Source organism: Gallus gallus, chromosome 27 (genome assembly GCF_016699485.2).
Source record: "Gallus gallus isolate bGalGal1 chromosome 27, bGalGal1.mat.broiler.GRCg7b, whole genome shotgun sequence".
NCBI classification, from domain to species: Eukaryota; Metazoa; Chordata; class Aves; order Galliformes; family Phasianidae; genus Gallus; species Gallus gallus.
In genome coordinates, this window is record NC_052558.1 from 2,340,646 (window position 1) to 2,353,464 (window position 12,819).

Consider the following 12,819-nt stretch of genomic DNA (forward strand, 5'->3'; position numbering starts at 1 on the left):
GCCCCAAATCCCACAGCAGGACAGCAAGTGGCCTCCATGCCCCACCCTGGGGGACACCCACACACCAGGCAGTGCTTGGATGATGCTGGCATGGCAGCACCGGCTGCTGCTCGATGCAGGGTCGTTAGCTGGCAGCAGGGTGACGGGATCGGAGCTGACGGGTTGTGGCTGCAGGCAGGCACAGGGTCCTGTGGTGCAGCCATGCAGCACCCAAAAAGGTCAATCTTCCCTTCACCCATCTTCAGACGGGAGATGGGATGGGATGGGATGGGATGGGATGGGATGGGATGGGATGGGATGGGATGGGATGGGATGGGATGGGATGGATCTCTTTTCCCCACTGCATCTCCCCATGACCTCAAGGGGGGGTTCATCCTGCCCATCCTCACCCCATTGTCCCCTGTGCCTCCCACCAAGCTGCAGCTCCATGCTCCTGGCCACTAAATAATTCACAGCGAGGCAGAGACAGCAGCAAGACGCGGCGTCTAAAAATACTGGCTGGCGGCAGGGAGAGGCAGACAGCGACTGATCCGGGCACAGCAAGTGGGAGGAAGGGCTGGCCACAAGTGCAACGAGTGTGCCAAGCTCCAGCTGGAGGCCGGAGGTGCTCAGGGATGCAGCAGAGTCACTGCCACCAGGATGGGGTCCTCTTTCTGGGTCCCTCCATGGTGCTGCAGGGGTGGGTGGTGGTGGAGGTGGGCAGGAGGGCAATGGAGTACTGAGTTGCATCAGGATTTGTGCCAAGAAGCAAACAGCAGGGAAGGAGGGTCAGTGCCTGCCTGCAGCCAGCCTGCCCACTCTCTTTGCTTGCGGGCTTCTTGGTGGCTCTGGCATGTCCCCCTTCCCATTCCCATCACAGGGCAAAGAGAAGAGGAAGAGGGTTTGGCAGTTGTGCCCTGAGCCCCACCAAGTACCAGCAGTGAGCTGGGTCAGCCATGTCGATCAGGGCCCCCTCCTCCATCACTCACAGCCCACACTCCCCCCACTGCCTTCTTCCTCTTCCTTCTCCTCACCTCTCCCGTGGCTCACCCAGCACCCCACACCCCACACCATGAGCCTGCAGCTGCAGCTGAAGCCAGTAAGTGCAGGGGAATGGGGACAAGGGACAGGGCAGCTGGCTGAGTCACCATGGGGGACACCTGGTGCTGCCACCCACTGAGTCCCCAGACCACCGAGAGGTGTCACCTGCAGCCCTCTGGGACGATGCTGCAAGCGCTCCCTGCCTCTGGGTTGCCTAAGATGCTCTTTTGGGGGTTGCTTCTTTTCCCTTATCTGCCTCAAATCTTCCTGGTTGTAGGTTGTTGGGTTTTTTTACTGATTCCTGCTTGGAAAACAACAGGGTTTGACCCACTCTTGCTCCAGCTTCGGGAGCAGGCTGCAAGCAGCAGGATGCACAGCAGGCACAGGGAGCACAAACATTTGAGATGCTCACATTTGGGACCAGCACCCAGCCAGGCAGGATGGGAGATTCAGCTCCGAGAGTGGGAGCACTGCTGCAATTCCCAGACACAAGGCATAGGAGCCCATCTCACATCCACAGGACACACCTCAGTATGGGGGCCACACGTTTAGCAGCATCACCTTGTCCTGCCAGAACCGCTCCCCAAACCCACGCAGCGATTCATTCCCTGCCACAACGATTGCATTTCAGTCACTTTTTCCTATCCCTCCCTCTCCATCCGCCAGCGACGTCGGCGGCTCCCGCGGCCCCATTGGCGCTCTCATCCCCACGGGGGCATTGATTGGGTTTGATTAATCCACGCTGGGCTCCCAAATGCCCTTCGCAGCCGCATGCCTCCCGCCCGCCCGGCCGAGCGCGTGCGTGCCTACGCGGGTGATGCCGCGGCCCCGGTCCTGCACCCGCCGTGCCGGTCGCTGCTTGGGCGCATGGGGCTGGGGACCCCCATGGGGGACAGGCGGGCTTCACGGAGGGTCAGCAGCCACCTGGGGCGACGGGCAAGCCGCAGGAAGGTAGGAGCTGGGGTTTTCCCAAGGGTCGTGGGATAGAGGAGAGGCTGCTCGGGGTGGGATGATGCACTGGGTTCCAGTAATGGGAGCCTGGGGGTAGTCCTTAAAGCCTTGAAGGAGATAGGTGTCGGTGCAGGGGGGATCAAGCCCTTCTTCTGGAGATGTCGGCAGAATTGTGGCAGTGCCCGTCACCATGGCCTCGGGGCACATGGGGCTCCTGGTGGGTTGTGGGACGTACATGGGTCCTTCTTCCTCCTCAGGGGTAGGTTTCACACCCATTTTTCTCAGGGCTCCGTGCAGGGATGCCTTTCACCCTCCTCCATTGGTGATACAGGTGGCTGGCACCGTGGGAACACCCAGGGACACGAAATGGCAGGGGCAGGCAGGGAGGCCCTGGCTCCAAATAACGCACTTCATGCCACCACCTCTCAGCATCCAAAGCAGAAAGCCCCATGAAAGGCTTGCAGGTTGCCTAACATTCCACCACCCTTGGGACCACAACCCTGGGACTGCATCTCCAGGTTTGTTGTCCCCAGATCACTGTGGCAGGGACACCCAGCAGCTCCTGAGCTGGTGGCACACAAGGAGGCTTGGCAGGCTGCACTGTCAGTGTGGTAGGGTCTCATGGTGGATAAATGCCTTCCCCAAGAGTGTTCCAGCCATCAGAGCTGGCCAGGGAGCTGGGCAGACCTTGGTGTCAGGCACAGTGGCCAATTCACCCTGTGGCCTCCTGGATAGACACAGATGAGGGCAACTGAAGTGGTTGTAGAAAACCCGTTGTATGCTCTACGCTGCCCCACAGGCACATGGGAGCCCCTCATGTGGCTCCTGGCCTTGTCCAAGCTCTGTCCTGCTCTCCACATCCTTCTCATGCCCATCTCCTGGCAGGTGCTGTCCCTGGGGGCTGATGTCCTCCCCGAGTACAAGCTCCAGGCACCACGCATCCATCGATGGACCATCCTGCACTACAGTCCCTTCAAGGCCGTGTGGGATTGGCTCATCCTGCTGCTGGTCATCTACACGGCTGTCTTCACCCCCTACTCAGCCGCCTTCCTGCTCAATGAGGAGCAGGGGGAGGAGAAGCATTGGAACTGCAGCTACTCCTGCGACCCACTCAACATCATCGACCTCATCGTGGACATCATGTTCATCGTGGACATTGTCATCAACTTCCGCACCACCTACGTCAACATCAACGACGAGGTGGTGAGCCACCCGGGCAAGATTGCCATCCACTACTTCAAGGGCTGGTTCCTCATTGACATGGTGGCTGCCATCCCCTTTGATCTGCTCATCTTCCGCTCCGGCTCTGATGAGGTCAGGAGAGGACTCATGAAGGGATGGGGAGAGGGATTTATGGGGGAGAGAGAGGGGAATATGCACGGGTTAATGCAAGCAGTGGATGACTACCTGCAAAGAGGGGGATGGTTGAGCAGAGGGATAGGCAAGAAAGTTATTACAGGGTTTTATTAAGCAGGTGGGATCTGGATTTTTATTTCCAAAGGTTCAGATCGCCATACAGATCTTACTGTGTGTGTTAAGATAGTGTCCGACTGCACTCATTCCCCTTACAGAGGAGACAGCCTGGGGCTGACCCAGCACAGAAGGCTGGGAGCTCCTCGTAGGGACTGGCCTACACTGTCAGCAAGGATGAATTTAGGGTTATGTATCCAGCCAGACTCAATATTTAGGCAATGGAATGGGCCAGTTTTTACCACAGTACTTGGAGGTTCCACCTCATCTCGGAGCCTGTGGGATGGGGTGAAAGGCAATTGTTTTTGGAGCAATGCAAGGTGAGGACTTGTCAGGAAACATGGGATTGGCCTTGTCTCCTCTCATTTGCTCACCTGTAGTCCCAGGGCTCATTTCCTGTACAATCAGTGGAGGGAAACTGCCCACTTTGTGACATGATACGTCTGGCCTATTTCAGGTGTCACCCCCAGGACGAGGTGATGCATGCTTTAGAAGTGCCTTTTACCCTTAAGAGGTAGCACTCCTATACTGGTGGCATTCCTTTAGCCAAACTGGTCCCTGAGGTTTCTCTCCTCCCCCTGCAGACCACCACCCTCATCGGTCTCCTGAAGACCGCCCGGCTGCTGCGCCTGGTCCGTGTGGCCCGCAAGCTGGACCGCTACTCCGAGTACGGAGCAGCTGTGCTCTTCCTGCTCATGTGCACCTTTGCCCTCATTGCCCACTGGCTGGCATGCATCTGGTATGCCATTGGCAACGTGGAGCGGCCCTACATGGAGCACAAGATCGGCTGGCTGGACAACCTGGGTGACCAGATCGGCAAGCGTTACAATGACAGTGACCTCTCCTCTGGGCCATCCATCAAGGATAAATACGTCACTGCCCTCTACTTCACCTTCAGCAGCCTCACCAGTGTGGGCTTTGGCAACGTCTCGCCCAACACCAACTCTGAGAAGATCTTCTCCATCTGCGTCATGCTCATCGGCTGTGAGTGCTCGGCCCTGGAGGTTGGAGGGGCAGCTGTGGGACACCAGGCTGTCACACGTGGGGATTTAGGAATAGATCTCCCTCCATCTGTGCCTCTTCTGCACAGACGAACGGATGAGGAGATAGATAGAAATACAGGTTTTGGAAACCTGCAGGTTCCGGGTCCACAGTAGATATGGGTTTTGGAAATCTGCTGTTTGTTGGACATGCATCTCCCCACATCCCTCTGAGTCCTGCCCTCTCGTTGTAGCTCTGATGTACGCCAGCATCTTTGGCAACGTCTCTGCCATCATCCAGCGCCTCTACTCGGGCACAGCTCGCTACCACACACAGATGCTGCGAGTGAAGGAGTTCATCCGCTTCCATCAGATCCCAAACCCGCTGCGCCAACGCTTGGAGGAGTATTTCCAGCACGCCTGGTCCTACACCAACGGCATCGACATGAACGCGGTGAGTGCCATGCAGGGAGGCCTCACATTTATGCAGAGCCTTGTCCTAAAGTTATAGAGTCCACCTTTGGGTCCACCCAAATGTGTCCGCCCTTTTGACCAGGATGGAGAGGTTGGAGGAGGATAGAGATTTGGGAAGCTGATGAGTCTGTCAGCCTGTTCTCCCCTATTTTCCCCTTTTCTCCTTCTCCCTCCATCTTTCCATCCCTCCAGCTGTTTCCTGGGACCATGAGGGTATTTCTTGGCTGCAGAGCAGTGTTGGTGCCAGCGAGGAGCTCAGAGCCCCATAGGCACCAAGCTCTTTTGGGACAGTGTCTGCTGGTGCCGCAGAGCCACGGAGCCGGGATCGATCCAGCTCCTCTCCACGCTGCCGGTTGCTAAGCAAAGTGCATCCTGCTCTCAGCATCAGGGAAAGAAGGGCATTTAAATAAACCTCGATCCATTTTAATTAGAGCCTGGAGAGGCAGCTGTTCGTTAGCAAAGAGGGGATCAATGGGGGAGCAGCACTGGAGAGGCACAGTGGCTCTGAGCCTAGCGGGGAGGGTTGGACAGAGCTGGGGCACCACCACGGGGTCTGGAACCCGGAGTGGCACTGGGGAAACAGGACTCCACTCATGGCCTTGGGGTTCCAGGCACAACTGTGCTGCCTTGGCCAGCTGCAAGGCAGGGAGGGGTGAGCACTTGTTTTGAGTGCATTCAGCCCCTGCTGCCTCAATAAACTGGGCAGCACTGGGGGTATTGCTGCTGGAAGAGCTTGGGGCCACCCTTTGCCCACAGAGGAGACACCCTGGGCTGGACATCAGTTGCAACAACAGGAAGCAAAGCCACGGCACTCTGCCAAGCACAGGTTCTGGCTCAGTGCAAACCCAGGTCACAAATCCCCTGTGCTGAGCTAAGCCTGCGGCTTGGACGTGCCGCCGCTCACACCAGTTCCTGCTGGATGCTGCTAAGACACAACACAGCCTGATCAATCATGCCACATCCCAATCGATGCGCTCGCCCCCGATTTCCCAGCAGGGAAATGAAGGGGGCCGTGCAGCACTGCCAGTGCATGCAATTGTGATGGAAGGGAGAGCAAGCTGTGCTCATCAGCCCCTGCTTGGCTGTCCCATGTTGTGAATTTTACCTTGATCTCACCTTCAGGTGCAGCATTTGTTCAAGGAGAGGTATTTGCCATGGGTATATTTAGCTGTTGCTGCGCACAACTGGCCTGTGCTGCTTCTTGGCATTCAGGCAGGTGCTGTTTAATTAGGACAGCACCTCGTTACCGGTTTGCGCTCTCATTCAGCTGAGATTAGTGGGTGGAAAGATGAAAGGGGATATGCCACCAGTGGGTATAAATAGATTGATCTGGTTATCATTATTATTTATTGCTCAGGAGTGCTCTCATCCCTGGTCACATGTGGTGACAAGCCAGGGACAGGCAAGCAGCAATCCACCATGGGAAGATCAGCTTTTGGATTCAGCTTCTTGGGCTTTGGGCTCTCTATTTGGCTGCAACACGCTGCCCCGCATGCCACCCATCCTGTGTGTGCCTCGAGGTAGCCAGAACTGTGGCATCCTGGGGACAGTAGTGTGACCACATCCCTCCCTTGCTCTCCGCAGGTGCTGAAGGGCTTCCCTGACTGCCTGCAGGCAGACATCTGCCTCCACCTCAACCGCACACTGCTGCAGAACTGCAAGGCTTTCCGAGGAGCCAGCAAAGGCTGCCTGCGTGCCCTGGCCATGAAGTTCAAGACGACCCACGCACCGCCTGGAGACACCCTGGTGCACTACGGGGATGTCCTCACCACCCTCTACTTCATCTCCCGGGGCTCCATTGAGATCCTCAAGGAAGACATTGTGGTTGCCATCTTAGGTGGAAAAGTCTGTCCTTCTGGGAGGGCAAGGGGTGAAGGGCGATGGATGAAGGGCAATGGGAAATGGACAGAGTGCTAGACAGAGGGTGGTGAACAATGGACAGAGGGTGGCAGGTGAAGAAGGAAGGACTTCTCCAAGTCCTGGAGAAATTAAGGTTGTTTGTTCTTGATCATCTCAGTGGTCACCGTACCAGTGGTCCTGGGATGGGGGATTCTCTTTAAATGCTGGGGAAAGACCCCAAAGGACTGAAGGTAGTATGACTCAGCAGTCGTGGCTCAGCAGCCCTCAGAAGGGCATGGCTCAGCAGTTCCCAGCGGTCACAGATGACCCACTGCTCTGCTCAGTCTCCCCATCAGCAATGGCTTTCATGGTGGAATCCCCCACTCCGCTGTCAGGGTTTCTGGGCATCCACTTGTCCACAAGCCCACATGTAAGGGCTCCTGGTCCAGTGGAGTTGGGATGGACACCCACCTATCTCTAACAAGCTGTCTCTTTGTGCAGGGAAGAACGACATCTTTGGGGAGCCCATCAGCCTCTATGCCCGTCCAGGGAAGTCAAATGCCGATGTGAGGGCCCTGACCTACTGCGATTTGCACAAGATCCAGCGGGAGGATCTGCTGGAGGTCTTGGACATGTACCCAGCCTTCTCTGACAACTTCTGGAGCAACTTAGAGATCACCTTCAACCTGCGAGATGTGAGTGCCAGTGTTGTCCCAGGGATGAATGCTGTCAACACCTTAAATTTGGCAAGTGGGAGAGCTGAAGTGAGGATGCCAACCTGTGCTCCTCACCCCATTTGGTGATGAATTGATCAACAGCCACGTTGCCCAGCCCACTCCATGAGTTCATGGTTTCCCACGGGCACCCTTGCCTTGTTGACCAGTTCCTCTGTCCCTCAGGCAGACAGTGTTCCCCGCACACCTCTCAGTGAGGAGTACGACTGCACCTACCGACGTGTGCGCCGACGCAAGCACTCCCTTTGTCAGCCCAACAAGCCCGGTGAGTCCTCTCCTGCTTGCTTCACCTCCTCACCATCCCGCACCATTCCCAGCATCGTGCCAGCTCTGCAAACCAAAGCATCAGCAGAGTTAGGGAGCGGGATTACCGTTCGATCGCTGCTCTGGTAGGCACCCCAAAGCAGTGCCTCTGTCCTTGGGATGCTCCAGCCCTACAAGTACCTTTCAGGGAATGTGGACTGATTTTGTCATGTGTGCTGTTCCCCGAATTAACCTGTTGTGCTGCCCCACAGACCCAGACACGGGCACCTCTGATGCTGAGCAGTATCACACCTACTCAGAGCTCACCAACCCGCAGGATCCGCTGAGTAAGGACCAGTGGGATGACGTGGGCAGCAGCACCACCCCCTGTTCCCAGACCAGTGATGATGAGGCCAAGCCTGGCAGCCCCACAAAAGCTGAGCCCTTCCCCCTGTCCAAAAAGGACGACTTTGCCCTGCCAGCACTCAGCCTCGTCACCGCCAGCGCCAGTGGCACAGAGGTCAGCAAGCAGGCGGCAGAGAGCAGCCAGTCCTATGCAGGTACCCACATCTGCAGTTGGGAGGATGGGGCTGAGGGTTGCTTGGGCACAGTGGCCTCACGTTGGGGCAGAGCTAAACAACTCACAGATTTGAGGGCAATCATGCTCCTGGCCAATGGTCTTTGCTGTCTTTTGTCCACAGTAGTGTTTGCTCTGTGCTTCCAATGCCCTGGGGTTTTGCCTCATCTCTGGGGACTTCTTTGGATTTCCCCCCAGGGGACTCATAGGTGTGTTGGGTAGCAGTGTGATGGACTGCCTACGAGCACTTTGGGTGCTAGGGTGATGGACTCTCCCATGTATGTCAGGGTGGTGGCTTTCCATGAGCACACTGGGTGATGGACCCTGGAGCATCGACAGCATGGGGGATGCAAGTCCAAGGTGCTGAGGGGTCTCCTCTTCTTCCAGCCACCCCCCTGGACATCCCCAATATGTTCACCTTCTGGGAGGATCAAAGGCCAAACCATCACCCGGAGCCCCTGCAGCATGTCTCCTTGGTGCACAGCTCACGGGACATCCCCCTGCACAGCGACTACAGACCAGGACAGATTGAGTCCAGGCTGGAGCTCCTGCAGGCCCAGCTCAGCAGGTAGGCAGGTCCCTGGGGTGCAGGGTTGGGGAGAACCCAGGGGGGCTCTGGGTCGTCACCTTCTGCTCTGCAGGGGTGGCTGCACCAGGCTCTGTGTGCAGCAGATCCCATCTCCAGACCCCCTGGGACAGCACACTCCTTGGGGAGGAGATGGGAGTGCTTTGCAAATGCAGCAGCTTCTCAAACTGCAAGTCTCACTGCAGTCGTGCATCTCATCTCTGCTGTCCCACCAGCCCTGGCATCTGCTGTTCTTTTTGAATAAAAAGGAAGAGCCTGCACCAGAGACACATGTTTAAAGGCCCCAGGCAGCACCTACACAAATAGATGGCACTCCCATGCACAGTGCTGCACGTATTCAACTCATTTCACTATCGTACCCATGTGTGTATTTTGGTGTCTCGCCAAGGTGCCAGCCCCAGCAGGGGGGACCAGATCTCCCACCCACTCAGTGCTGCCAGGGCTGTTGCCTTCAATGAGGGCCAAGCCCACTTCTGCCAGAGCTGCTCATTTCCCCCAAGGTTAGGACATGGCAGAAGGAAGACACTTACTCGTTTTTACATTTTCTTCTATTACAGAGTTCAGAAAGGCTGGCACCAGCCCATCTTGCTGCCATCTGTCAGCACAGACAGCTGGCCTGAAGAACTGGTCCAGGTTAAAACTAACCATTGCATTTTCCCCACCTCTGGAGTAGTTTTAACTTTGCTCAGTTCCCTGCTCCAGATCTTGGTTTGGCAACACAAAAATTAGGCAGGGAGGGACCGAGTGTGGCAGGAGAGAGGCAGTAGGACCAAAAAGCTAAAAGTTTCCCTGAACAGCACCAGGCAAACCAGCATCATCCCCAGGCAGCCAAGTCAACACCTTCTCCTGCCCAGGGTCTGGCTCTTGCAGGATGCACTGTGCTAACACCAAGCTGCTCTGTCCCCAGGCTGGAGTCCAGGATGTCGTCAGACATTAATATAATCCTCCAGCTCCTGCAGCGCCAGCTGTCCCAAGTGCCGCCTGCATACAGCCCCATTTCACCATCCTCTCACAACCTGGCCATGTATGGCATCGTCCCACGAAGCCTGGAGCCTCTCACCCCCTGTGCACCCCTGGAGGATGAGCAGCAGACGGCCCCAGGGCAGGTAAGGGCAACCCTCGTGGCTTCCTTCTGCCCTCGAGGGCCAGTGGTCCTCTCCAGCCTCCCTGTGTGCAAAGCACAGCTAAGTTCCTTTGGGTCCAGGCAAAGCCCAGGGAGCTTGAAGCAGGACGTCTGCCTGGAGATGCTTCTGCCCAGTGCATCACTGATGGGCACTGGTTGCCCAGTCAGCAGGGAAAGGGATGGGTTCCTCTGAGGCTTTCCAAGCAATAATAATAATAATAATAATAATAATAATAATAATAACAACAACAACAACACTTGGGGGACTGATGGGGTGAGAAGGGTGCTTGACTGCTTTGTTTTGTTTTTGTCATAACCCACCTGGGTTCCTCCTTTCCTACCAGAGCCCAAGCTACGCGGAGGTAGAAAAGTTCCACTTGAAATCCAGGGACTCCTTGTCAAGTGGGATGCACCTCACCGTGGCATCCGATGAAACCATGACGGTCTACTCCGAGCAGGAGCACCACTCCCCACCTCTCCTGAACCCAGAGCCTCCCCACCAAAGGGCACCAAACGCCCAGGGACTCTTGCGGGGCTCTCGTTTCCCCTCCCTCCCTGAGCACTTGGAGGCATCTTCCGAGCACCAGGACATTCAGAGACACCTCTCCGACCCAGTGCTTCCTGGAAGTTAGAGACGTGGGCACCGCAAAGCAAGTCAAGAGGAACCTCAACTGTGAGCTCGGTCAGTTGATGTTGATTTTGACTGCAGGGGTAAGACAGAGGACAATGCCATTGGCTCAGGGGTATCATTTGTAACTGTCTTCTGCCACCATGAAAGGAAGCACAGTGTGGCTGGCTTCCAAGATCAACATTTTCCAGCGGTTCCCATAGAGTAGATTTAATTTGCACATTCTAGTGAACCCAGAGCAGTTCTTTCTTATGGCCACCAACAGGCTGGCTAGGCCTAACAGCACCCACCACCTCTTCCTTGCCGAGGCTTCCTCTCGAGAACAGCACAAGCCCAGTGAGCCACAGCATCGAGAGGGGAGCGAACGCACAGCTTCCAGCTGCAAGGCCACTTTGCTGTCAGCTCTTTGGAGCAGGGACCATTGTGTTGGTACTGGGCTTTGCCCAGTAGAGCCCATGGGCACTACAAAAGAGTATTCACCGGAGGAGGAGGAGAGCTCCACAGTGCAGTACTGGGGAGAGCTGCAGGTGGGAAGCCCAGGCCAAGGACAGAAGCTCTCCCTGTCCTACCTGATGGCCACTGAGACACCAAGGGCCAACAACCCCTGCCACTTCAGCACGCTTCAGCACAAGTCCTAGGGCACTGACTTCTCCAGCAAGGCCAACTGCGCCTTGCAGACCCCAACACGCATCCCACAAATCCCCATACAAACCTGGCTGGTCATCGACCTGGACATAAAGCACAAAACTCAAAAGCACAATCCCAGAAAGCTGAAAAGCCCCAGAGACTTCACGTCCAGTCCTTCCTCCCAGCTTCTCTCTTTTGATAAAGGTTTGATAGATGCTTCCTCCTCCCCATCCCCTTTCCCTGGCAGACTCCCCCAGCATCCCGTAGGAGAAGCCCACTTAGCACTGCCGCCTTGCCGTTCGGTTAGATGCTGTGACCGTCCTAGGCCGCCTGCTCAAGTAACATATTGAGCTCCCTTTGAGAGTAGTAAAACTGTGAGCATCTCTTTCTCTGGAGTTTTAGTGTACACTTTGCTAATAAAGATGTTTTTGGCACCTGACGTGGGTTACAGCTGTGTTTGTGGGGAGGATCACCGTGGGCAGCACAGAGCGAGCTGCTGATCCCTAAAGATCCCTGAAAGCCATTGAGTCCCCCAAATTGGAAGGGACCCTTAAGGATCACTGAGTCCAACCCTGGACTCCACGCAGCACCACGCAAAAACCAGACCCTACATCTGAGAGGGTCGTTCAGACACTTCTCAGGGCTGTTCCTGCTGACCCGGGCAGCCTTTCCACACCCACCGCTTCTTCCAGAGACCGTGGGGCCAACAGTGCTCACTTTCAGACCAAGGACGGGGCTGGTTGGCCTTCGCCATGCATCTCCTTCCCAACAGGACACAGTTCAGTCTCGGCAGCTGTCAGAAAAAGCTCTTCTACTCCCACCAGCACGTTGCTGTTCCCCCGTGTAGGAAAAACGTCTGAGCAGCGATTGCACCGCCTGTCCTTGGAGCAGCGGGACCTCAGCACGCAGCGCTGCAGGAGCCCCATCTCCATCCCCCGCTAAGGGAGCCCCAAGGACAGCGTCCTCCTCAAGCAGGGCGCAGATCTGCCACTCCGCAGCGGATCTCTGGATGGGGACTCCTCCCAGCCCACAGCCCCCATCCCACCAAACCACTATTTATAGCCAGGCCGGCTCATGTTTTAGCTCCTTGCAGCAGCTGGGACATCTCATCCCCCTGCCATGCCTCAGCCCACAGAGCCAGGAGGCCTCGGGGCTGCTGAGGACCTTTGCGAGCAGCGGGGGGAGCGCCCATACTCCGAGCTGGGTCCCAGGGCTCCATCGGTCTCAACACGAGGGGTCCAAGCCAGGCACCGGGCTTCAACCTGCACCGAGGTTTCCTGAGCAGCGCACAGCTCCAGGTACTCCTCGATGCCACTTCGTGCTATTAGAAATGAAACCCCATAATTAAACTTCATCTAATTGTAGATAAGTTCATCTTCATCGGCTACTCGGAGAAGACGGGACTCGAACTCGGGACAACACTGTAAGCCCGACTGGCTCCCCTTAACTGCCTCGGGCTCAGGTTGATTGACACCGTTTCCATTCAATCGGATATTAATAAGGGCCCAAGAGCCCGCCTCGCGCCACTGCGACCCGTGGGAGCCAATGAGATGTCGAGAATGAGCGC

The 12,819-nt window shown here is 56.4% G+C and overlaps 1 protein-coding gene across 2 annotated transcripts in view; it reads left to right on the forward strand.

Moving 5' to 3' along the window:
- KCNH6 (potassium voltage-gated channel subfamily H member 6) overlaps nucleotides 1-11,691 on the forward strand; it is a 28,157-nt gene extending 16,466 nt beyond the window's left edge. For both annotated transcript variants that reach the window (XM_015299309.4, NM_001305113.3), the window contains 10 exons: nucleotides 2,857-3,285; nucleotides 4,026-4,425; nucleotides 4,676-4,875; nucleotides 6,480-6,732; nucleotides 7,236-7,429; nucleotides 7,634-7,733; nucleotides 7,984-8,271; nucleotides 8,676-8,856; nucleotides 9,782-9,980; nucleotides 10,342-11,691. In XM_015299309.4, coding sequence (XP_015154795.2) covers nucleotides 2,857-3,285; nucleotides 4,026-4,425; nucleotides 4,676-4,875; nucleotides 6,480-6,732; nucleotides 7,236-7,429; nucleotides 7,634-7,733; nucleotides 7,984-8,271; nucleotides 8,676-8,856; nucleotides 9,782-9,980; nucleotides 10,342-10,629 — 2,532 coding nt within the window. In that variant the 3' untranslated portion in view covers nucleotides 10,630-11,691. The remainder of the gene's footprint in view (nucleotides 1-2,856; nucleotides 3,286-4,025; nucleotides 4,426-4,675; nucleotides 4,876-6,479; nucleotides 6,733-7,235; nucleotides 7,430-7,633; nucleotides 7,734-7,983; nucleotides 8,272-8,675; nucleotides 8,857-9,781; nucleotides 9,981-10,341) is intronic.
- Nucleotides 11,692-12,819: the final 1,128 nt, after the last annotated feature.